Here is a 24,827-nt window from a genome sequence, read left to right as displayed (position 1 = left end):
TCAGGGCTTTTTTTTTTTTAAACCTCAACCTATAAATGCATTATTTATTTTTTTATATAAATGCATTATTGATAAAAATAAAAAATAGAGAAATATTCATTTTACATCATAACTAAGTTAATGTGACCAACCTAAGAGAAGGCTCAGAAAGTAATGCAGAAGAAAAAAAGTGTTCAAAATACTTTCCAGTGCTGTACTGGGAATCACTGGGGGCCACAGAAATAAACTTCCCTGCTCTCATGGCAAACACGACATGGCAAATGTATACATAGACACACGGCAAGATTCTGCTAGCATCTGTCTATACAACTTAACCGTGTAAGATTGTTAGATAACTATTTGATAATAAGCTTCATATACTTTTGGGGGATTAATAAACTAGAAAGTGACAGCAGTAGTAAAAAAAGGATAGAATTCTGTTTGGTGATCACTCCCCTGTTATCTCCTTCCCACACAAAGGGAAGCTGATGGCAAATGAAAAAAGCTTTTATGGGGATCATAGTGCATCAAAGAGAGACATTAGTATCCTACTGCAGTGAAGCTGTGTGGTACAATTTTATTCCAAGAAATCTAGCAATTAAAGACAAGGTATGTAGTACTTTCTGTACTGGTCACTACAGTACTTCATTCCATATGAAAACTAAAAATGGTTATTTTTGTTATTATTTATATGACTTTTGTTTCTATGATATAAACCTTCACTGGTCTTCGACCTTTTCTTTTTTGGGGGGTATGGTCTCTTAGGAGGACCACGTCTCACTAATCTGGGCACATGCATAATTTTGAATTGAGTGACCACAATGTACCCCCTCCCTCTGATGGGTAAAGGCTGATGCCCTTTCAGCATTCAGATGAACTATTTTCTAAGTAAATGCTTACCTGTAATTTAATATTGCAACTCTCCCCCATCCATCCATCCAACCATCCAATCTATATAACCTATCTACCTCACAACTGCCTTTCCTTTATCTTGTTGTCTCTGGAGATTCAGTACTGAAGGTATTCTTATTTAATGAAAATTAGGTATATTTGTCTAGATAAGCAGTCTTCAAACTGGGGCATGCATACCCCTGGCAGGAGGGTGGTATAAGATTTCCCAAGGGATAAACAGGCACAGATGGTTTTAAGGGAATCAATTTCTAGTTCCTCAACTTTTATATGTTCTCTTCTCTGAATCGGATTTGCCCGAAAACTCTCCTATGAGTTTTCCTTCCTTACATGTCTTTTTACATACTCTTCTTCCACTAAATGAAATAAAGGCATGTTTCCTTCCTGTCCAGAATCTTACTATGGTACTTTATCTCAGGGTATAAAAATCTCTTGAGATGCAGATAAAGGGACAATTCAAAATACTGATGTGAGACTGTAAAGTGAATGCCAAGGTATCAAATCATTCTGCAGGGCAGGTGGTTTCCAATTCATTGCTTTCAATAAAATGGTAGGAGGATCGCATCATAATTTCAATTGATCATTAAAAATAAATTTCAATGATAGATAGTTAAAATGATCATTTAATGATAGACCATGAAAATAATTCTTAATAATAGATTACTATATAAATTTTGTCACATAATTTGGAAAGAGTTCAAAGATTTGACATTGTTAAAACAAAATTCTTTCCTTTGCCATCTATTTTCTCATGTGAGTAACTTTCCTCAGAGCTTCCACCAGCTTAAAAAAAAAAAAAAAAGGATAGAACCATTGAGGAATTCTGTCTCTTTCAGCAACAAATAGTGCTCATTCATGAATATCTGAGCAAAGACGGGAGGAAGTGGAAGCCCTATCCATTTCATTAAAGATATATTTCCAATAAATGTTTGTTTTTTAATAATATCTATTAAAATTTATAATTTTAATAAGTGGGTATTCATAATATTTATAATGATAACTCAGTGCAGATTAGTTTTTAGAAAAACTGAGTCTTATGGTCATAGGAAATTTTAACATTTAAATTTACATGCCTATGTTTAATTTTCCACATATTTTTATTGCTGAAAAGTAAAATAGGGTAATCAGTTTTGAAAAGTTAAAACAAAATTGTGTAGGGGAAGCAAGATAAAAATATAAATTTAAGATGAAAAAAGGAATAAACAAAATTTTCAACCATAAAGAGCTTGTTTGTGCATTTTTTTAAAAACAGAAAGTGGTGACTATCAATTCACTTTGATATTTAAATTCCATCGGATATATTTAAAGTTGCACACGTTATGCAAAAATAACCTTTCCAACTATATAAACTTGTGGTGAAAACTTTCAGATACTACATTACACATATGTGAGAAGGTACATGGTTTTATTTTATTTTATTTTAAGATTTTATTTATTTATTTATTTGACAGAGATCATAAGTAGGCAGAGAGGCAGGCAGAGAGAGAGGGGGAAGCAGGTTCCCTGCTGAGCAGAGAGCCCAATGCGGGGCTCCATACAAGGACCCTGGGATTATGACCTGAGCCGAAAGCAGAGGCTTTAACCCACTGAGCCACCCAGGTGCCCCAAGGTAACATGGTTTTAAACAGTATTTTAGGGGATAAAGGAGTGAATGGTCCAGTGACCAGTAATGTAGACTAGGGAAGAAAACTATGGCCTGGGCCTGGTTTTGTGTATAAACTTTTACTGGAACATAGCAATACTCATTTGTTTATATATTGTCTATGGCTGCTTTTGTGCTATAACAGAGCTAAGGGGTTGTGTCTGAGACCTTATGGTCTACAAAGCCTAAAGTACTTACTATCTGGCCCTTTACCAAAAAAGTTTACCCATGCCTGATCGTCGTGAAGGGTGACAGTTTGCTGAATCATTTAATTAGACTTGACTATAGGATATTCGTTGTAAAGTTTTATGGTAAATGCTGATTTATACTTCATAAATAATGTTTTTAAAGGACCTATCAAGTGGACTTTATTTTCCTGACTTTTAAAACTTTACCCAAGTGAACACTTTATTTTTTAACATATAGCAAATCATATGTACTCAAAGCAAAAGATGATTTAGGAATCAGAGTAGTATTTATCCTTGCAGTGGGTAATTCCTTCTTAGATTTCTGCTTATATGTTGGGGACTGATAAATGAATCAGTTTTGAGCTTTTAGTGAGTTATTTTAATTCATTTGCAAATGGTAGACACTTAGCTTTCTACTGAAATAAGGGTTTTAAAGACGAAAAAGGTGACCCACACATAGGGAACACCCTGGATTTTAAAATAAGTCAGCTCACTCATCTGCTTTATTTAAAAACTTCAAAATTTTTAACAAACTTATGTGCCCAGGAAATTTAACAAAATCACAAGCTAAACATCCAAATCGGTAGCATACCCCTTCAACTAGGCAATTAAGTTTTTTTATTCTAAAAGTTACTGAATAGCATCTTTAAAAACAAGAAATGTTAATATGTTCATATCAGTAACATTCTCAGTGAAGCCACATCAGAAATCCCCCACCCATGAGATGAAAAATGTTAAACTAGAGATTTCAACTAACTGACTCAAAAAGCACAGAAGCAATTAAGTATTCGAAGTCATCTGCCAGGGATGCTCATTTCATCCCAAAGGCCCTTCCTGGTCTCCTCCCTTTTCGTTTTTTCCCCCTTGAACAAATTTAACCTCCAATGGCAATTTATTGGGCTGTAGGACCATAGGAAAATGAATACAAATATCTTAACACTGCCATTGGCTGGGCAATATATTTCAACTTCGAAACTGCTCTGCAATTGCACATTAATCCCCTCAGACTGAAGAGAGGGTCCAGGAAGAAAGGATTGATCTCCTTTAATGATGAAACCCTGGCACCACAGTTTTATTTTTCACAACACAGTGCTGCTAAGAACCCCACTGTTATTATGAAAATTTCCCTAGCAAAGGAGCTCCATCACATTACCGGTGCACCAATTCATCATAACGTGCCTCGCTCCTGCTCATCAACAAGTCTGAGTGATGAAAAGATCCAATATTATCCTGACAGTACTTCATGCGCATTCTCAATCACACATTATTACAGCATCCATATTAATTTTCAGTGACACGCGTCCTAGGCCTGTTCAAATTAGGCAAACCAACGAGGGGGAGTTGATGAAATACCAGCATAGCCACAGCTCATTGCATTCCAATTTGCATGCAAATGGTTTATCAGGAAAATTCCATTCCCAGCAACCAGCAAGTGAAAAACAACTGTAATCTACACTTCAGGGCCACCATACAGAGCTTAATGAATCGCAAAGAGAGAAAGAAGTGACAGACCTATGAGAGGATCGATTTCCACTGGCAGCTGGTATGGCTGGTCTTGTACTGCACCTTGATGAGCTGGAATTCACAAAAGATTAAAAAAAAAGCATTATTTTTCATATACTAAACTATATAAAAATGCTTAAGTCAAGTCTTACATAGAATTGCTTCCAACCTCCAAATCTCTCAATCACTTTTGTGAAATTTAAAGAAAAAAAAAATCCAGGTGCTTTTATGGCTAGCTTATGAAACATTTATTTTAGATTAGTGCTGTTCTGAACATGTGCCATCAGCAGTGGCTCCAGTCCTGGGCCATAAGCTATAGCAGATGCTTGACTGGCAACCTCTGATGCTGCAACAAAACAAAATTAAGTGGTAAAGCGCACTGAAAACAAAATGTGACAACCATCTGCTGACTGTAGCAAATACTGTTTTTTTGTTACTTCTTAAAAAGGCAGTTTTGAATGCTGCAGCACAAAGGATCCACAAAAACGTCAATTTATGATGGAGAAAGGGAAAGCTCTAAGTCAGGGAACATTTAATGTTTCATCCATCACTTAAAACCAATCAATTGAAAGTTTGAATAAAAATAAAGAAAGCTATCCGCAGATAAATGTTTTAGTTAAGTGCATTTGGCTGAAATGTTTTCCTCAAGATTGGATTGAGGTTTTTAAGAAAAGTTTTATTAATATTTAATATTTCCATGGTTTCAATTTAAAAATACTCTGAGAAGCAAATGAAAAACAAAAATCAATCCATACTAAGAACAGTTCGTTCAATTCTCAAAATGGTTCTAAAGATTCTTGCATACTTATTTTGTTATTGAAAAGAGATTCAGAGGGCAGTTCCCCTGTGAAAAGTAGAAGGACCTAGGGTAAAGAGGAAGAGAGTTAGGGAGCAGGAGCCACTGCCCGCTGTTTACGCAGACTTAGGCAAGCATAAACCCAAAAATTAAGGGTTTGGAGAAGATCTTTTTAGCTTTGTGATTCTGACAGTTAAACTCTGGCCCTTTCCCAAATTATTTTCCCTGAATGACTCGGCCATTCACTCTGGTCAGTATCTCCCTTTTATAGACTCATCAGCATTTAAACTACTGCTTAGTTGGTATCAGAACTCTGCTTAATACCGTCATATTTTAGGAAATCTTTCAGACTGTCCTTGAGGAGCTGAAAAGAAAAATGGGGTACATTCCAATGACTTCATTAGATTATTTTTAAAACTTATTATGTCACCATTTCCCCTATTAGCAAATACCAACTTTTCAAGGTGGTTTCAAAGATCATTAATACTGATAAAATACCTGTGTAAGTACAATGTTAGCACTAAAAATTATAGTTGAGTATGTATAAGAAATTAAAGTAGCTGAAGAAAGGATGCTATATAACAGTCTGTTCTACCGAAGGTATATTCTGCTGATCACTGGCTCTGCCAGCAAAGAAATCACAGGACACATACAGGGAATGTTCAGGGAGAATGCACCATAGCCTCTAAATCACCCAACAGTGCCCTTTACTTCCAGTAATACCAGTGTTGATCAACATTAACACCTTGATAATTTTTCTCTACTTCTCTTAGAATCTGGGATCGCAGAGACATGAAAGACACAGTGTCAGTGAAATTTAGGAGGGTAACTTTCTTTGGCCATGCCTCAAATTCCAGTGCTGCTGACTGCTACAATGCTGAGTGCCCGTGTGACCTTGGGCAAGTTAGGTAGACTCTGTGTTTCAGTTTCTTGATCAGTAAAATGGGTTAGACTGAACAATATGGAATTAATAATACCTGACATTTTGACTATAAAGAGGCGATTTCAAATGGTTCAACCTAAATATATAACCTACATCCTAAGACTGTTAAGGAAATTCAGTGAGTTAATACATGAAAAGTGATTAAAACAGTATGTAAAACCTAGAAAATGCTCTATAACATTAGCTGCTATTCTGTTATTTTGTTCACAGGCCCTGTAAAGTCCTGTGAAGGAGAAGGAAAAATAAAGCTTTTTTTTTTTTTCTTTTTTTTTTAAATCAGGACTCAGAAACGGTTGAAATAAATGACAGGAGCTAGCTGTCTAATGAACAAACTACGGAAATAAAGTTTCTTAGAAAAGGACCAGAATCTAAATTTTTTTAAAAAGTAGCATAACACGAATTTGATATTCAATGTAGAAAGACTGTTAGGGATTTCTGACATTTTTGTTCCTGACATTTGTTTTAAATCAAGGCATATTAAGGCAAGGGAAAGACAGAACAAGATAGCATGAAAGATCAGATTTATATAAACATACTTGAAATGGGACACAGATTTAATAAAATGGATGCTTAATATTTTAGGTGTATGTATAATCTCAGAATTGGAGATCACACTGTAGAAGGATAACTACCTGTGTATTCCCATATGTATTTATCTGGTGAGGAGTTGTTGTGTCAGACTGCAGAGCCAGAGTGTGGGAACAAAACACAAGGTACAAGTTGTGTCTAAATGGGTGTCTCTCAATTGTAGGGGTCCCCAAATGGGGGACGACTATCCACAGAGTGGAAGCCAAAGGCATGGGAGGTGAAAGAATTCACCTGAGGCAGAACAAAGGAGAAGTTTATTGAATATGCTGGAGGGCAGTGGTGGGTAGGAGAGCAGAGGAGAGACTGTCCGCAAAGAGGTAGTGGGTGGGAGCTGCTTTTAAAGGGAGAAAGTGAGGGGATACGGCAACACACGGAATCTTCCTCTCTTTGGGAACTGTGCCTCATTGTAAGTAGCCCATTGGTTAATTAGGGTCTATGGGTATTTTGAGGCGGGGAGCTCTCTGGGTCTGTCTGGATTCTTTCACTCAAGCCTGCTTGCCTAAAATTGGACTCGACATTCCCCCCTGACAGATCAGCAATGATGAATCGTAGACATTCATGGGGAGGTTTCATCCTCAGTAGCACCGACACAAAGAAGGCTCACTGGGGAGAAAAACAGGCAAAGAACTGGGAAAACATGCAGTCCTCCAAGCTTTCCTCTCACAGAGCGGTAAGCTTGGGCTGCAGACTGCTGGTGTACAGTGAGTGCTAGTCCGGCAGAGGAATGCTGCCCCTGAGGTACTTTACATATCTCTGGAAAAATTGGAAGCAGGGAAAAGAACACCCGACAACCGAGTACTAAGAGAAGCAAGTTTTCCAGTCAGGGAAATGGGCTTGCTGGCGATGGGCGTGCCAGGAGCTCATCATCAGTACCCTCAGAGGATCGGCTGGAGGCCTGGCAAGTAGCCCTTGGGTGGTGTCTGCTCCGTTCCTGCTGAGCTTGCCCTTGGTGAGACTAAAGGAAAGACCGTGGCAGAGAATAGCCAGGGCTTTCCACCAGCTGAAAAGGTTTGTTTCTCCTTACACATGGTGTCACTCTGTTTGAACTGGCATCAGAGTGGCCACAAACAGCCCCCAGGATAGGCATCCTTCGTGTTGGCCCTGATGCTGCCACACACCGGGGCTTCTGCACAGCTCCGAGAGTAAGTGTACACTGACAAGGTAAGTCCTCTGGTGTATTTGATAGAATACACCAGCAGCATGCTCTTCCTCTAACATGTGGTACCAGAGAATCCAAAAACCACATCTGTTAAATGATAATCTTTAGTTCCAAAATATGTCATCTGTATGCACATTTACCACTGTAAGATAAGTTCACTGGAAGAAAAAGGAATAAAAGGACCTAAAAATAAAGATAAGATATACCTGCCTCGATTTCTACCTTCTCTATTTTTTCTGAAATCTATTCTCTAATCAAATATGGGCATTCATTTCCTTTCTAATGGCCAGGAAAGTGGCCTTATTTAATAAATTCTGATACCAACCACAGATTCTTCATGATGGGTAACCTTACTGAACAGTCAGTACACCAAGTTTCTGCTTGAATGTCAATTCAATTCTGTTCCATTCGAAGAGCTTAGGCCCTGTTGAAGAACTTATATTTTTTGCAACCATTTCAGGTTTTATAATGAGCAGTACTTTATGCACACTTTACAGATTTAATGACAAGTTATCAGACTATTAAAATCTATCTTCTAAAATTTCCTACCTAAAACAATGGCTAGGAAAAAACCCTATAATCCTCAGGACTTTAAAAGATTTTCCTTCTTAAAAACAGAATTTCCAAGTAGTGGCCAAAAAGAACAGTGCTAGATCCAGATCTCAACATTCCTGTTCTAATGAGAGGCAATAAATCATAGCAGGGTGATCATAAAATTAAAGTCAGAAGACTTGGGTTCAAACCTGGCTCTGCCACTGACTGGCCATATGTGATACTAAACAAGGCAAGATCCCTGGGGTTCAGTATCTTCACTGGTAAAACGTGGGGCTGGAGTAGATGAACTCTCTGGTCTCCTCAAACTTTGGTTTATGATTCTAATGGTTATTTCAATATCGTGCCATTGGTTACCCTAACACTTAATGGAAAAATAGAATGTACTTATAGGTATGTAGTATTTTGGCTGTGTAATTTACATGTTCTTTTTTCTATTATCCATGACAAATACTATGACATCATCCACAAAAAGGCACCTAAGTAGACAATCAAAAGTGATGAGTACATGATAAGTGGAAAAAAAGAGACCATAAGATAAATAAATATATACTATCTATGGACATAATAAGGAATATAATTATATTAAGATAGAGAAATAATATTTATCTAAAAGGAATAAAGACAAACCACCAGATGCCAAAGAATAGTTTATGTTTTAACATTTGTATCCTATGCCTCAGATGGGACTTCTTTAAGCCTTTCAAGCTATTAGAGATTTTGATTCAGACTAATGCTTGAAATCAAAAAGCTTCAATGCTGAGACATAACATACTGAAGTGGATATTACAGTATCTTTCTACAGTGTTCAGCAGGTACTATGCAGCAGGATGATAGCTTTTTACTTACCAGGAAGGTTGTGCCACTTGTTCACGGCAAAGAGCCTGTTAGCAGTGACTGTGATCACAGCAGGAGTCGCCAAGCCAGGCTGGGTGTTAGCTGCCACATGAGTGACAGGGGAGTTGGAGGGAAACTTTAGGACCATGATAACATCCTGCTGGGCTTGGTCTGTGAACATCAATGGACTCTGCAGGAGGAGATACTGTTGAGTGGGCATGACAAGACCCAAATATACAAGAAGGAAAAGACAACGGAAGACGAGAAAGAGAGAGGGTGCAGGAAAAGAAGAGGAAAGACTATGTTAACACAAGTTGCAACTGGGAGTGTGGTGAGCAGAAAGGTTTATAGAAACAGCAATTAGGATTGGCTTGTTTTTCATGTATGTCTTTAGTTGAATGTTTTGGTGACTGAAGTAGGATAACATTAACAAAAACATTTAAAAAATCCATAGATTACTCCCTTCCCCACCCCACTCCCATGAAGGACTACAGAAATGATGTGATTTAGATTCTAAGTAGGCAAAGTATTGGAGATTGCATTAAACCATTCCAGTTGCTAATATATGTCACGTACAAAAAAAAAAAAAAGAGAATGAGGATAGGCAATAGGTACAAAAGTCAGACAGGGTAACTTCCAAAGATCATAAAAAGTTGTGCTGAGTTAGCATGAAGATTTTGACAATTAAATAAAGAAATAATAAAGAGATAAATAAACATACTTATAAACAATAGTTATACAGCATGTGTATTATTACAGTCGAGAAATAACTTACAGACATAATATACAAACTTAATTATAAAGGTGTTTCAAAGCAACACATAATTAAATGTACTTGTAAAAACAATATATTTATATAGTGTACCAAGTCATAAACACTGCCCTATTATAATGCAAATGCTGCTCATTTCTGCTATAGTGAAGGATAAAGAGAAATACCTAGATGCCCCTCCTCTCTCTCGGTAAAACAAAAAAACAAAAAAAAACCCAAAAAACCTAAAAGTAAAGCCTAAGACTTTAGATTTCTCCTTTCAAAAGCAGCAAGTAATTGAAGATGTTAAACAAAAAACACTGTCTGTTCTAATAACTAGCACAAAATAAATCTCGAAGACTACTAAGGATTTAGAACATTCCTACAACTCATATGTCATAATCCAAGACATATATAACACCACTGTGATTTACTGGCTTTATTTATATGTTGCGGTAGTATGCTATCACACAGTAATTGCACTGTGCATTTCCAGCAATCCTCTTCTACCATGTCTATTTTCTAATAGCTGATTAGTATCATTCACAATTGAAACACTTTGATGAAGTGCTTCTGGCTGCTTTCCTACTGCCATATTTCAAAACACCAGGTATATGTAAATGTGTAGGCACATATATTTAACACGTATTTATTCAGAACTGCTAATAAAAAATTAAATACATTTGCATTTTTATTATCAGTCCTTTTAAAAAAGTTATTAAGAGTACTTAGAAAAACATATTGCACTAAGAATTCCTATTTGCACTCTTTGCATAAAGGTGTAAATAAAGGCAACTAATAAGCTACCCAGACACCCTTCTGAGCAAGTGGCTAAAAGCCAATCAATATTATGAGTTAATCCTCCCTGGATGCTCATTCAATTAAAGGTGTCAGTAATGCCTCATCTGATGTGGCCTCAATTAAATCCAACTATCTGATGGTGTGAAAACACAGGGGGATACAGCAACAGCAGCAAAACCAGACAAATAGGCAGCCTTCGTGTGCCTGCTAATTACTACACCTGGTGTATATTATGGCTCATGCACTTAACGCAGCACGAGGTGGCTTTAATTTCTGCTGTGTGTGTGTGTGTGTGTGTGTGTGTGTGTGTGGTGGGGTGGGGTGCACTGATGGTTGATGTGGCGGGGGGGTGGGGTGGGTAGAGGACTCATCTGAATGGTAGTAAAAACAATAAGCATTTGGACCTTTGATTTTTAAAACCTCTATATCAATTAGTAATTTTTGTTATACAAAGAACCTTTTAGACAGTTTTTAAGGAACTCTGTGAAATTGGGCAAAAATGAGAAACAATGAGCAATAACAAACACAACAGCCTACAAGCTAATTTTGAAGAAGTCCTGGGAAAAGGAAATGAACATCGTTTCAGAGTACCAAGCCTTATTTTTCAATTATGTAGTTTAAAAAAATAATATTTACTAAAATCAATTTATAAACTTGACGAAAGAATATAACATACATCATAAAGTGTCACTGAAAGGAAGTTGATACTTATTTTTGAGTTTAACAGACTTATTGTAAATACGATTAGACTAAAATTAAATAATTCCGATGTTTATGTCCTTAAAAAAACACAGAAAAATCTTTAATGTGTAGGAATAATGTCTTGCTTACATAGTGACTCTAGTAGGCTAACTCTTAGCCACATGGCAAGGACAAGCCACTTCCACAGAAAGCCGCAAACATCATATCCAGAACTGCCTACTGCATTTTTATAACAAGGTGTCCCTCCAGCCTGTTTCTATATACTCCGTCTTGACTAGTGCTCCCAATGCAGGCAAGCAGTGGGAAACTCTTGGGATTTCCATCATATCCTTGGCTGAGAAGTATGGGATAGGGAACACTAGATGTAAGAGAAAGCACATTGCAGCATAGTGGGCTAGTCTACGGTGATAGCAACAGCTATAGATGAGCTGGACAATGGGTAAAGCAGGGGTTAAGAGATACAAACCTTCCTCTAGTCCTGGGTGCCCAGGGAGCCACATCTGAGGTAGAAGGGGGAAACCGCAAGCCAAATTTCACCCCGTTGTCCCAGATTAAATGTACACTTGTTGACAACTCTGGTTTCTCTCCAACATACCTTTCTTTCCCACCCACGTATATGTAACATGAAAACACAATTTGCACAAGTCTATAAGGGAGTTCAGGAATTCAATTCAGAGGATAAAGATAATGAGAAAGACCGTATCCCATCCTCATATGAGCATGTGTCTTCCTATCCTAGGAAGCTGAACTGCCTCAATAGATTCTTTCGCCATGGAGAGAGGCTTAGCAGGAGGAGCTCCCTCCTTGCTCCAAGTCTGACCAGGTAAAAGTCAGTGGAGCAGTGGAGGTGAGTGTCCATGTGCCACCATCATAATAGCCTGAGTCTCACTGACAAACTATTACCAAAACTATTTCCAAACCACAAGCATAAATCATTCTTATTATTTTGATGGCATTATCTTACACTGTTCTTCTTAAATGTTTGTTTTTTATGTAATCTTCTGCTTACTGAAGTTACCCTTTATGTTCACTTAAATCTGATCTCACCTGTTTAAAAATGCTTAGGGGAAAACATAATGTAAATAATTTAAAAAATGCTTGTAGTTTACTGCGATGGCCAACTCATATAACTAGGCAAGAAGGGAAAAAGGTTTGGAAGGAGAAAGAAGATGACAAAGAGGGTGAAAGGGAAAAAGACACAAAGATGACGGCAAGATGGAAAGGGAAAGAAGAAAAGAAACAGAGAGCCAGGGGTGAAAGGGTCACATCTCTAGATCTTGCTCTCTTCACTCCTGTCTCCTTGCCATATTGGTCAAAATTCTACAGTCTCCAACTCCTGATTCTGGGGTGGCCTCTTGACTTGCTTTGACCTATAAAACGTGGAGTAAGTGATTTATGTGAGTTCAAGAGCAAGTTTCAAGAAGTCCTGTAGAAGTGTTCTCTTGGAACGCTGTTCCTACTGTGAAAGCAGCCTGAGCTAACCTCCTTGATGATGAAAAACCACATGGAAGAAGGTCTGGCCACCTCAGCCCACCCCAGAGTAGTGCGTGAGGGAGCCAAAATGAGAAGAACAGAAGAAATGCCCATCTAACCCTCAAAATCATGAGCAATCAAAATCACTGGAGTAAGCTCAGGGTGGTAAGGTATACCAAACCACCTTTTCTTCTTGCTGTGGTCCTTTATCCTCAGTATCAATATCCTACACATTAGGATTAGCTTTAAAACTGCCAAACTGAAAAACATGTTGGGACATAAAGAACAAAGACAAGCAAAACTAATCTAAAAATGCATAGGATCAAATTAGAAAACTCATCCATCCTGGGTCCAGAGCCATTATCCTGTGGCAAGGATATGTGACAGTTATAGACTTTTTAACTCTGCAACACAGAACATGAACTGATGAGATCCTAGAGCACTGGAGCAATGTTTACCTTTCCAAAGACTCCAGGACAGCATGCAATAATATTTCCCATTGTTAGCAGGTTGACATACATCACATAAAAAGAACAGACTCAGATGTGGTAGAGAATCTCAGGTATAACAAAACACGGTCATGAATGCTGAGCATGGCCTCAGAGAGGCAAGAAATGAGAAGAGTGTAAGCAGCACTTACCACTTGCATAGCAGAACCTCTGGGAGGATGGGGCTCTATAAGCAGTTGAGAAGGCGTCTGTCCAAAACTTCGAATTTGAGCTTCAACAGCCTGAAAAAGGCATGGGCAAGTTTGAGGGTTAAGAGGTGCTAATTATAGGCAGTAGAACCACAACTGTCACCTGAAAATGTCATTCCATACTTCTGGTTTATTTCATGTTGAAAATCAACTTTATGTTTTCACAGTGGGTCTAAGCACCTGGCAAGGGCACTGAGGGTGAGGTCATCCTTTAGTACTGTGTAAGCTGTTCCTATAAAATGCTACAAAACCTTCTCATCTTGCTCTGTGATATGAAACAGAAACCAGCTATTATAGTCCGAAATTGTCCTTTTTGGCTTCGTCTCTGTTTTCTTGCATTTTCCCCCCTCTGCTTGCATCATCTCTGATGACTAAAGCTAATCTTTTACAGGTATAGAGAAAAACTTATTGCTGCTTTGATTCTAGGCCCCATTTCACCCTGGGAAGTAGAAAGGAGGAAAAAAGAAACATAGCACCTGTGAAAATGGCTTGATGCTATTATTTTTGCCATAGGAAGAGCATTATTATTGACAGTCTCTTTGAACCTAGGTGGCGAAACAACAAAGTAAAAGCCATATGTTGCATCCAAGCATGAGACAGTTAAGCCAGGGACTCGGTAAACATAAGAAACATGTGCATGCCCTTTCTGAAAGCTGTGTGCGTGCACCCTTTGCAAGGCACTCTCTTACCATGGGTCTCCCTGTGGACCTAGCACAGATGCTCACTTCCCAATTCCCAAGAACTCCTTCATCATGGGAAAACTACTAAATGCCAGATGCTATCACTGTCTGTAATTATTTTATTTTACTTGTGTATGCCTTTCTCTTTCACTAAAATACAAAATCTATGTGAGCAAGAACCTGATCTATCTAAATTGGGTGAATGGATAAATAATACAGTATGTGAGGAGAAAGAAGGAAGCAAAGCTATAGAAAGACTATTTCAGCCCCCACAACAGTCAGGATTCTAACTTCCAGGTTAAATGAATGAGGGAAACCTCTCAAATTCATAAAAGAATATATGTTCATCATGTTATTTTCTTAATCCCTAAGAAAATAGATACTTAATTTTTGTCTGTTCTGCAGGACTGTAGCAATTAATGTATCATAAACAAGGAAATATAATCATTTTCTAGTATTAATTTTTTTTATTTGTTGAAGACACCACTAGTAGTCCTTTAGAATAAAACTTGTAAGAAACAATGATAGCGATTCATTCATTTATGCATTCAATAATCATCAACTATGTACATATAGCGGTATCAGGTCTTAATGTTAATCTGCCCTTGACTGTATTCTCAATATGGGAAGCAGGACAAAGGTACTCAGAAAGTTAAACAGCAGTTTGATATAGTCAGGCCAATAAGTTTAAGGAATGCTCTATGACTTGCTTAGGCAGAAAAAAATTGGAAAGCCCATCTGTGAAAGCTGAGGGGTATGATGGCAGCAGCATGCGTTTTGAAGTCAAACAGACCGTGTTCAAATCCTCAATGCGTACCACTTACAAGCTCTATTATGATCTAAGTAAGTTACTTAATGACCAACTCTAAGTTTCGATCTTCTCTCCTGTAAAAATCCAGGTAATAGTAGCGTCCAGCTCATCATGCTCTATTAAGAGTTAAATGATAATCATGTAAAAAACAAAGCAAAGTGCTTAGTAGATTAGACATTCAATATACAGTCAACATATACTCATTAAGGCTCATTATATATATTATATACTCATTATATACTCATTAAGGGCCGATAATAACAACAAATATTTGTTTAGTACTTACTATTTACCAAGAACTTCTTGAAGTGTTTTATTAACTTATATCAACTAATCTTTAAACTATATGATGTGAGTCTAGGTCCCTGGGTGGCTCAATCAGGTGAGCATCTGACTCTTGATTTTGGCTTTGGTTGTGATCTCAGGGTTGTGAGATTTAGCCCTGTGTGGGGCTCTAAGCTCAATGGGAAGTCTGCTTCTCTTGCTCTTCCTCTGCTCCTCCACCTGACATGGGCATATACACTCTCTCTCAAAGAAATAAATAAATCTTTACAAAAGATAAACTATATGATGTGAGCCCTTTATTATATCCATCTGTATCTATAATGAAAATAATGCACAAAGAACTTAAATATCTTGCCCAAGGTCACACAGTAATTAAATGGCAGCTCAAAATTTGCACCTAATAAAGCAAGATTCTAGAGCTCATGCTCTGAAGCTATCCTTTCTTCTTATCTGTTAGATACGATACCAAAGTCTGGGGATAAGACTGAGCACACACACACACAAAAAAAGCATGAGGAGTGCCGGATGGCTCAGTGGGTTAAAGCCTCTGCCTTTGGCTCAGGTCAAGGTCCCAGGGTCCTGGGATTGAGCCCCACATCGGGCTCTCTGCTCAGCAGGGAGCCTGCTTCCTCCTCTCTCTCTCTGCCTGCCTCTCTGCCTACTTGTGATATCTCTGTCTGTCAAATAAATAAATTTTTAAAAAATTAAAAAAAAAGCATGAATCTACAATTGAATGAATGAATGAATAAATAAGGTATCTCTATCATCGTCATCATCGTTGTTATTGTCACCACCACCACCACCACCAAGCATGTTCGGGCACAATTAGAGTAGCATAGCTAGGTAACTTTGGTTTTATGTAGTAGGAGATAAGGTTGGTCCTAGACTTTAGAACAAGAAAAGGAGCCAAGAGGAAGCAAAGAATACAGGCTAGGATCATTTCAGAACTTCTAAAAAAAAATTTTTTTTTGATGGGGCTAAATCAATTTATGATCAACATCAGGATAATCTTGAAGAAAAAAAATCTTGAAGCCTAGAGATAGTCAGAAAGAAGGTGGGAGCACTGCTATTATAGAATATATGAATTGATGGATTAAGTTTATGAATATGAGTCTTAAATTTCTTTTTTTTTTTTAAATTTATTCATCTGAACAGAGATCACAAGTAGGCAGAGAACAGGCAGAGAGAGAGGAGGAAGCAGGCTTCCCATTGAGCAGAGAGCCTGATGCGGGGCTCGATCCCAGGACCCTGAGATCATGACCTGAGCCAAAGGCAGAGGCTTTAACCCACTGAGCCACCCAGGTGCCCCTTAAATTTCTTATAACACCAGTTGGGAAAGGCAGCACTTTTACCCTCTACTGCTGCTTTTGGTGGTCCTTGCCCAACGGTCCCCACGTCTTTTCCCCTATTTAAATGAAGGAGAGGGGGAGGGAAGAGGAAACTTGCACACATGGCCTACAGTATTGTCATTGCTATTTTTCTGCTGTGTGATTTTGGGCAATAGTTTAACCTCTATTCGTCATCTACCAAATAGATACTAATAATGCCTAGTTCACAGAATTATCTGGAAAACTAAATAATACCTACAAAGTACTTAACTATAGTACTTAACACATACAAAGCACTAAATAAAATGCTGCATTATTATTAGGTTTGGCACTAAGCACGATCCCCATCTAACACAGCTAAAATAGGGAAGGAAAGGAAGAAATGTTTCAGGAGTGAATAATGAAAATGATGAACATATTATTAAAGAAACTGAAATCTTGCTCTAGATTTCAAAATATACTGCAGAGCTAAGCACCCAGAGACAAAAATATCTCTTTGGAGGTCCACAGACCAGTCCAAAACAAAAGAGACTATATACCCTAATCCCTACAGAATCTGTGGTATTTGGAAGAAAGGGATAAATATTTATGGACTAAGGAAAAATCAGCAGGTCTTGAAGAACAATGACTTTGAGGAATGAAGAAAAGACAGACCAATTCTTTTTTCTTTTGAACTTGCATATTTTAGAGAGTAGTAAAAAAATGGATAGAAATGTAAGTTTCTGTTGGAGAACTAGTGTGCCATAAGGAAGTATATTTTATGTGACATGTGGAATCTGAAGTGATAGTAATAGCCACCTACCCATGCTGAGATATCCAATGAGCAAAAGAAATCCCAAGATTGGCTCTGACATCAAAGATCAGTATTGATTTAGGTGTAATTTAATGTTGTCAATGGTTTTAGATCCTTCTCTTTCCCTGTCTATATGTGTGTATTTTTAAGCAACAGAAATGACTTCCTTTTTTCAAATGAAGTATCATATAAACCCCTAATATATCAAAAACATAGGTATAGGGCCATCTACTTTAAAAGTGGACAAAGCCATCCTTACTAAACTTCCTTAGAAGCTCCTGAGACAATTTTAAGAAATCCTAGAGCTCTGGCACAGTATCTGAAACTCACCGGTTAAGCTCCAGGAAGAAAATACATGAGACACATGCAAAAAAGGACCTAGAACTGAACCTTGGGAAATACTCATATTTAAGATATCCTATAAGGAACTAATGAAGAAAGCAGAGGAGAAAGGAGTTAGGAGTCAGGGAGCAGGATAGAGTGATATGAAAGCTGTAAGGTTAGAATTCCAAACACAGAATGGTAAATAACATTAACTACTAGAGAAAAACTAAGGATAATTACAATTATTGCACATAAATCTTAATTATAGATACAAATTTAATGTAAATGGTCTTATAACTACATATCCTGCTTCACACTTTACACTGTTTTGAAATGAAAAGTATTTGATGGCAGGACAACTTTCAAAAATACCAATGTTCTCTCTATGTCTTCTTGAAGATTTATTCATTTATTTGAGATAGAGAGAATGGGAGAGAGAGAGAGAGAGAGAGAGAGAGAGAACGAGCTGGGGAAGTGGGGAGGACGAGGGAAAGAAGTAGACTCCCCGCTAAGGGTGGAGCTCAATCTGGGGCTCAATTCCAGGCACCCAAGATCATGACCTAAGCCAAAACCAAGAGTCTGACACTCAACTGACTGAGGCACCCACGTGCCCCTCTTTTTTTTTTTTTCCCTTTTATTTTAGAGAGAAAGAGAGAGAACATGAGCAGGGGGGAGGGGTAGAGTGAGAGGTGGAGAGAGAGAGAGAGAGAGAGAGAGAGAGAGAGAGAGAGAATGAATCTTAAGGAAGTTCCATGCCCAGTGCAGAGCCCCATGTGGGGCTCAATCTCACAACCTTGAGATCATGACCTGAACAGAAATCAAGAGTTGGATGCTGAACCGACTGAGTCACCCTACCATGTTCGCTTTTTAACACTTTTTATTGAAAAATCTTAAAATTTTAGAACTTGCACATGAGTGAACTCTTTCAGGAAAGGCTTTCTCAAGTCATGTAATATGATGGTCTGATTATTCTCTCTCAATGACAGAATGGAAATTGTATTATTCCACACAGGTTAAATAATAATTTTCTTTTCAAGTCTCCCCAACATCTAAAAAGACTACAGAATTCTTAGGCACAAATACTTTAATTCTTGACTAACCTTTGAGTTGTTGGTGATAAAAACAGAATAGAAAGGGTTTTTTCAAGTGTGAAAATTATGGAGTAAGACTGTCAGGTAATGATTATAATCTCAACTCTTGTAGTCACACTTTACATCATCAACTGACAGTTCTAGATTCTTTTCATTGTTTCTAAAACTCACCTACCATTTTTCAGTCACTCTAATCTTGGAAGCAGTCTACACTGTTGATCACAGCCTAGTTTCTTCACATTCTCTCTGTGGCTTTCATGGCTTTGCCCCAGCTTAGTTTTCTAACCTTATTCTCTGTTGTTTGCAGACTTCCACTCTTTCTCATCCACAAATCAACTTGTCACTACAAATTCTTTCCTAGCACTCTGAATTTCTCCATCTACACTTTCTGCCCTGGAATTTTTTTCTGCTGTCATGACTTCAAATTTTTCTTCTATGGGAAAGATTTTCAAATCTAAAGCCAAAGGATTACTGATTTTTATGAAGTGTCCATTTACACTGTTGCCTAATGGCCATCTATGTATACTGTGTGCATGGTACGTCTCAGCGAACTTAAAATTAACATATCTAAAATCTGGGAAAACTAATTTTATTCTAGCATTCTTTAGTTAAGGATTTGACTCCTATTTTGATCTTTCTTTTTGCTCAAATTCTTACTGATATTTTAAAATTTTACCTCTTCCTTTCATATATAATTAAGTCCTAGACCCAACCACTTCTTTTGTTTTTTAGATGTCTTATTTTCCACTTTATTTAAACTCTGCCTTCCCTGTAACCTCCATCATCTAATCACTGCTTTTATAGTTTCTCATATCCTTCACCCCTTTCTGAATCCAGCTCCCTATAAGTTTCAGGTATTGAGGATTGCGTTAGTCTCTTTGGTTTAATTTCTTCTTTAATTTAATTTCTTCCTTCAGTGTATCCCGCAGAATTGAGTTTTCCCAAACTCTCCTTTACACAATGTTCCTTTGATCAAATGATTTCAATTAATCTCCAGTAATTAAAAGGTAAAGGACTAATGTCAGGCAATAAATATCTTCCCACATCTCTAACTTTTATTCCCTCATCCAATTCCTTCATACAGTGTTCTTTTTCCATCAGGCTACTTTTCTTACGCAAATATAATCAGCTCTTTCTGCCTTACATTTTCTCTCATGTGACTGCCCCTTCTAGAATGGTCACCCTTATCTTCAATTTCCTGAGTCCTACCCCTCTCTCTCTAGAAAACCCTGCTTGAGTTCCACCTTTTTGGTGTACTATTGCCTAAATCTTATAGTCTGCTCATATTGCTGATTACACACTTGATTTAGCTTCCTTGTGTTTTTAACTTTTAATAATTACTAGTCTGTCTCTGCAACTGTACTACCACAAAGTGTGAGAACATAACTGAGTAGTGTGCAGCATGTAGAACAGTCCCTTGCACATGGTACTCTTACAACAAAAAAGTGTACTGAGTGCCTATTATACATAGCAAGCTCACCCAGACCCTTATGCACATATTGGTTTGTACTGGGGACAAAATCAATCTTGAGACAATAGCACAGCTCTTGACAAGGGCAAAATGTGGACAAGGGAAAGAATGGCAAGTGTAAGTGAAGGCTGTTAACTGCTATTCCTGAGACCAGTCTTTCAGGGAAAGATATCTGCAAGATATCAATGAAAACAATAATTCTCATTTCTTTACCCCAAAATAGCTGATGGATATGACAATGCATCCATGTCTCACTATACAGTGATTCTTAAGAGCCAAGTGAGAAACTGGGGGATATGTGTGACTTGAAAAAGCCTCTTAAAGTAATTTTACTTATCACTCTTTCTTCACTTTTCCCTTCAGTCTTATGTATAAAGCAATTGAAATTTAGAGGTACAACTAAGGTTTGAAATCACAGGAAACACAGGTATAAGATTCAGGAAAGTGGAATGGTAAAAAGGTAGCTTAATAAACTCTACCAAATGCCTAACTTGTTTTTAAGAACTTTCCTTCATCTAGATAGTTTTGGTTCCAGATGATAAAATTTGATTATGTTAAATTTTTATTATGGAATAGGATAGTGAATCCCCATCTAACCATTAGTCAATTTTAATAATTATTAACATATTTGGCTTTAGGTTATCTTTACAGGGGGCTCAGAAAGTGTTAGAAAGATTCCATGGAAAACAAGAGACTGTTCCTGGTCTCATCCAGACTGCTGCTATCCCTCGTGTTACTTTTAGAGCAATGTGCACAGACCGCTACTACTTACTTTTTACTTATTTATAATTTCTGCCTTATCAATTAGGCTGTAAGTCTCCTTGCGACCAGAGACTGCAAATATTTCTGTGCTTCTGGGGCTTGATATACCACAGGTGCTCAATAAATACTTACTGAAAGAATGTATGACCACCCAAATCAACATAATTCAGCAGGATGCAGCTCAGATATACTCCTAACACTATTACAAAGCAGCCTGCACTGAATAAAACATTCTATTAACCATTTCTACTAAAAAGCCTACTTTACTACTTAACATTCTTATTCATCAATTCCCAATTATTTCTGTAAATAGCCTGTTACTACTTACTATAATAAAACCTGAGTTCAGCAGGCAGCATTCCAGATGTTGAAATACATAGTAATAAAAAAGACTATGCAAATACTTTGAGACATTCTAGTAAAACCACATATTTGTATTTTATAAACAGCATCTCAAATATTACCTAGAGAATTTATTAATGGATTTCAAATGGAAATATTATGAAAATATTTTCAACAAGCTGCATGTTCCATTGTTTTCTGTGCCAACTATTGCATATTGTATGATTTTATAGCTACATCTAGAGAAAGAGACAGTATGTATAGAGAATATAGATTCACATACTAGAGAAAATGAAAGGGAGAAAGAAATACAGAAATGAAATCAAAGTAAATAAAAGTAGACTTGGCTCAGTGACAACGTGGTATTTGGCTTCAACTTAACAATGACTATTTTAGTCTCTCAGAACTAGTCTTTTTAATCTAACAGAGGAAACAAGTTAAATCAACACAACACTTAGTAACCCAACAATAAAGTTGTAAAGTTTTATTTTAAGATGGTTTTGGAAGAGAAATAACTTAAACATATGGATGTAGTTAAGGTAAACACATACGTATGCTGTTTCTTTTAAGCACACAACTCTGATATTGCATTTTATCTCCTATACATTTATATCTAAAAGCACTATAAAACCAGGTTAGAGAATTGAAAAAAAAAGTAATTTATTAAGAAAACACATTCCATTTAGTAATATATTAAGATTTTCTGCGATTACCATAATGAAGTTCTAAAAAGCTGTCTTAAGATTCTAGAGTAATTCTTTACCAAGAAAGGTTTAAAAATCCAAATAAGACTTTATATTTTAGGGGTGCCTGGGTGGCTCAGTGGGTTAAGCCGCTGCCTTCAACTCAGGTCATGATCTCAGGGTCCTGGGATCGAGTCCCGCATCGGGCTCTCTGCTCAGCAGGGAGCCTGCTTCCCTCTCTCTCTCTCTCTGCCTGCCTCTCCATCTACTTGTGATTTCTCTCTGTTAAATAAATAAATAAAATCTTAAAAAAAAGACTTTATATTTTATATTTCAGATTTACTTTTTAGTATTTAAAAAAGAGTCATAAGAATAATCAGTAATTTCTACTATGTTATATATAATATCATTACTCACGCCAGTTTTCCTCTTGCTGTTCACACATTTGAACTTAAGTTGAGGATGATTTGCTAGATATTTGACAGGTTTCCACTCCATGTTTATTAACTCTCTGGTTGAACAGCCTTAGTCCTTTTTGGGGCCACAGTTAAAAATCTAGCTTTGGTATCAGCAAATTTAAAAAAGTTATACTAATCAAATGACCACTTAATAATACGTTGAACTTTGTACTTAATTCCTAAGGGACAAAAATCCTGATAATATGAACTACTAAGGCCAAAAGAGAACACATAAATGTACTTGATAAAAAATACATGAAGATTCCAAAAGAGAAAATTATATATAATACATATGGTTTTGTTTGGATAACATCTCTAGCTTATTTTTAAAAAAGGTAAAGCATCATTTGTAAAATATTGAGAAATCAGACTCTCTCTTAATCTAAGAAAGGAAATAGAGTTCCTTTTGAGTGGACAGAACAAAAATTTTAAATGCACAACAATTTTAAAAAATAGCATAATCTGGGGAGCCTGGTAGCTCAGTTGGTTAAGTGTCTGCCTTCAGGTCAGGTTATGATCTCAGGTCAGGTTATGATCCCAGTGTCCTAGGATGGAGCCCTGCATCAGGCTCTCTGTTCAGCAGGGAGCCTGCTTCCTCCTCTCTCTCTGCCTGCCTCTCTGCCTACTTGTGATCTCTGTCAAATAAATAAATAAAATCTTTAAAACAAACAAACAAACAAACAAACATATATAGAGAGATATCTACATCTCTCTATATATATCTTTAAAAAAATAGCATAATGAACCTAACTCAAATTATTTAAAAGGAATCTTTTAAGACCAAGGTTTTGATTCTACTTCTATAAATTTTCTTAAGGAAAAGAATAAGATGAGTGTGAATTGATCTAGATACAAAGACAGTTATTACAACACTCGCTAGCAGTAAAACTTAGGGGACAAAACTACTTAAACTCTGATAATAGAATACCATGCAGCCATTAAAATGAATGAGTTGGTCTGAACGTATCTGACATGGAAAGTAGTCTATAATATATTGATGGGAAAAAACTCCCAATTACTAAAGAATTTAATATATGACCACATTTAAGTAAAAAATAAATAAATAAAAATATAAACACACATATACTTACATGTATTATTTCAGTACATATATATTTGAATATACATGTATACAATCTGGAGGGTATGTACCAAACTATTATCAGCTATTATCTGATGAGAGATTGGCAGGATAAAAATTCATACTTTAATACTATCTTCAATTATATACTGTTTAGCATCTCATGCTGTAATGCTTAAAACATGCATTACTTTAAAAATAAAGAAAAATTAAAAATTTTCCATTTTAAAAAAAATCTTTAAAAAAATATGAAAATCTAAAGAAAAATCTGCTAATATTTAATATAGCTTTATGATGTTTAATTTCTCCATCAACATAGTAGCCAGAAGAATTTTTTAATCATTTTAGGAACAATTCCAGTTGATAAACTGGTCGAAAACTGTGAAATACAGAGACCTTGCTACAAAGTTAATTTTGTTATTTGAGCTTATTTCCTAACTTAGATCTACCTGATTTCAAGGGACCATTCGTTTTAGCAATATTTTGTCATCATTTATTATTAATCAGCTACTTAGAAAAATATATAAATTTTCTAAGTAAACTATACGTTTTTCATAATGCATTGGTTATCTGGAGACATATATATGATGATGGTGTAGAGTATATAAGGAATAAAGAGAAAGAGTAGCTTGCTAAATAAAGTGAAATTTAGGGGCGCCTGGGTGCTCAGCGGGTTAAGCCTCTGCCTTCGGCTCAGGTCATGATCTCAGGATCCTGGGATTGAGCCCCACATTGGGCTCTCTGCTCAGCAGGGAGCCTCCTTCCCTCCCCACCCCCTCCTGCTGCTCTGCCTACTTGTGATCTCTGTCAAATAAATAAACACACTATTTAATAAATAAATAAATAAAGTGAAATTTATTTAAAAAATAAGAATGCAGTAATAAGAAATCAGCAGAGAGGGAACATTAAGGAAGGAGATGAGTTATTTTTATTTATATATTATTATTCAATAATATTATGGAAGTTAGGTAAAACGTAAGGTAATTTTAAATTATAAAAATATGCATGGATTTCCCATTAGTGCATTTAACCGAACCCATACATTCCAAACACACATTAAATTGAGGCCTGACCCAGTCTCACTACAATCTCCACTTCTTACAGCTGTCCATCCACTGCAGCATAATCCCAGCTGCCAATCTGAAAGAAACCAGCTAGTCAGAGCAGACACAACCAACAGAAACAAACGTCACTCAAT

General features: G+C 36.8%; 1 protein-coding gene across 4 annotated transcripts in view; it reads right to left on the bottom strand.

Annotated features, from left to right (window-relative positions):
- Positions 1–24,827, bottom strand: part of LRBA (LPS responsive beige-like anchor protein) — a 731,946-nt gene that overhangs the window by 40,556 nt on the left and 666,563 nt on the right. For 3 of the 4 annotated variants that reach the window (XM_044224882.1, XM_044224883.1, XM_044224885.1), the window contains 3 exons: positions 13,464–13,553; positions 9,109–9,301; positions 4,231–4,293 (listed from right to left, as the gene is read on the bottom strand). In XM_044224882.1, the coding sequence (XP_044080817.1) occupies positions 4,231–4,293; positions 9,109–9,301; positions 13,464–13,553 (346 nt within the window). The remainder of the gene's footprint in view (positions 1–4,230; positions 4,294–9,108; positions 9,302–13,463; positions 13,554–24,827) is intronic. The other variant, XM_044224884.1, reaches the window with a different exon arrangement.

This window comes from Neovison vison, chromosome 11, assembly GCF_020171115.1.
Source record: "Neovison vison isolate M4711 chromosome 11, ASM_NN_V1, whole genome shotgun sequence".
Taxonomy (NCBI): domain Eukaryota; kingdom Metazoa; phylum Chordata; class Mammalia; order Carnivora; family Mustelidae; genus Neogale; species Neogale vison.
The sequence above is the reverse complement of the archived record's forward strand: the minus strand, read 5'-3'. Positions and strand labels throughout refer to the sequence as shown.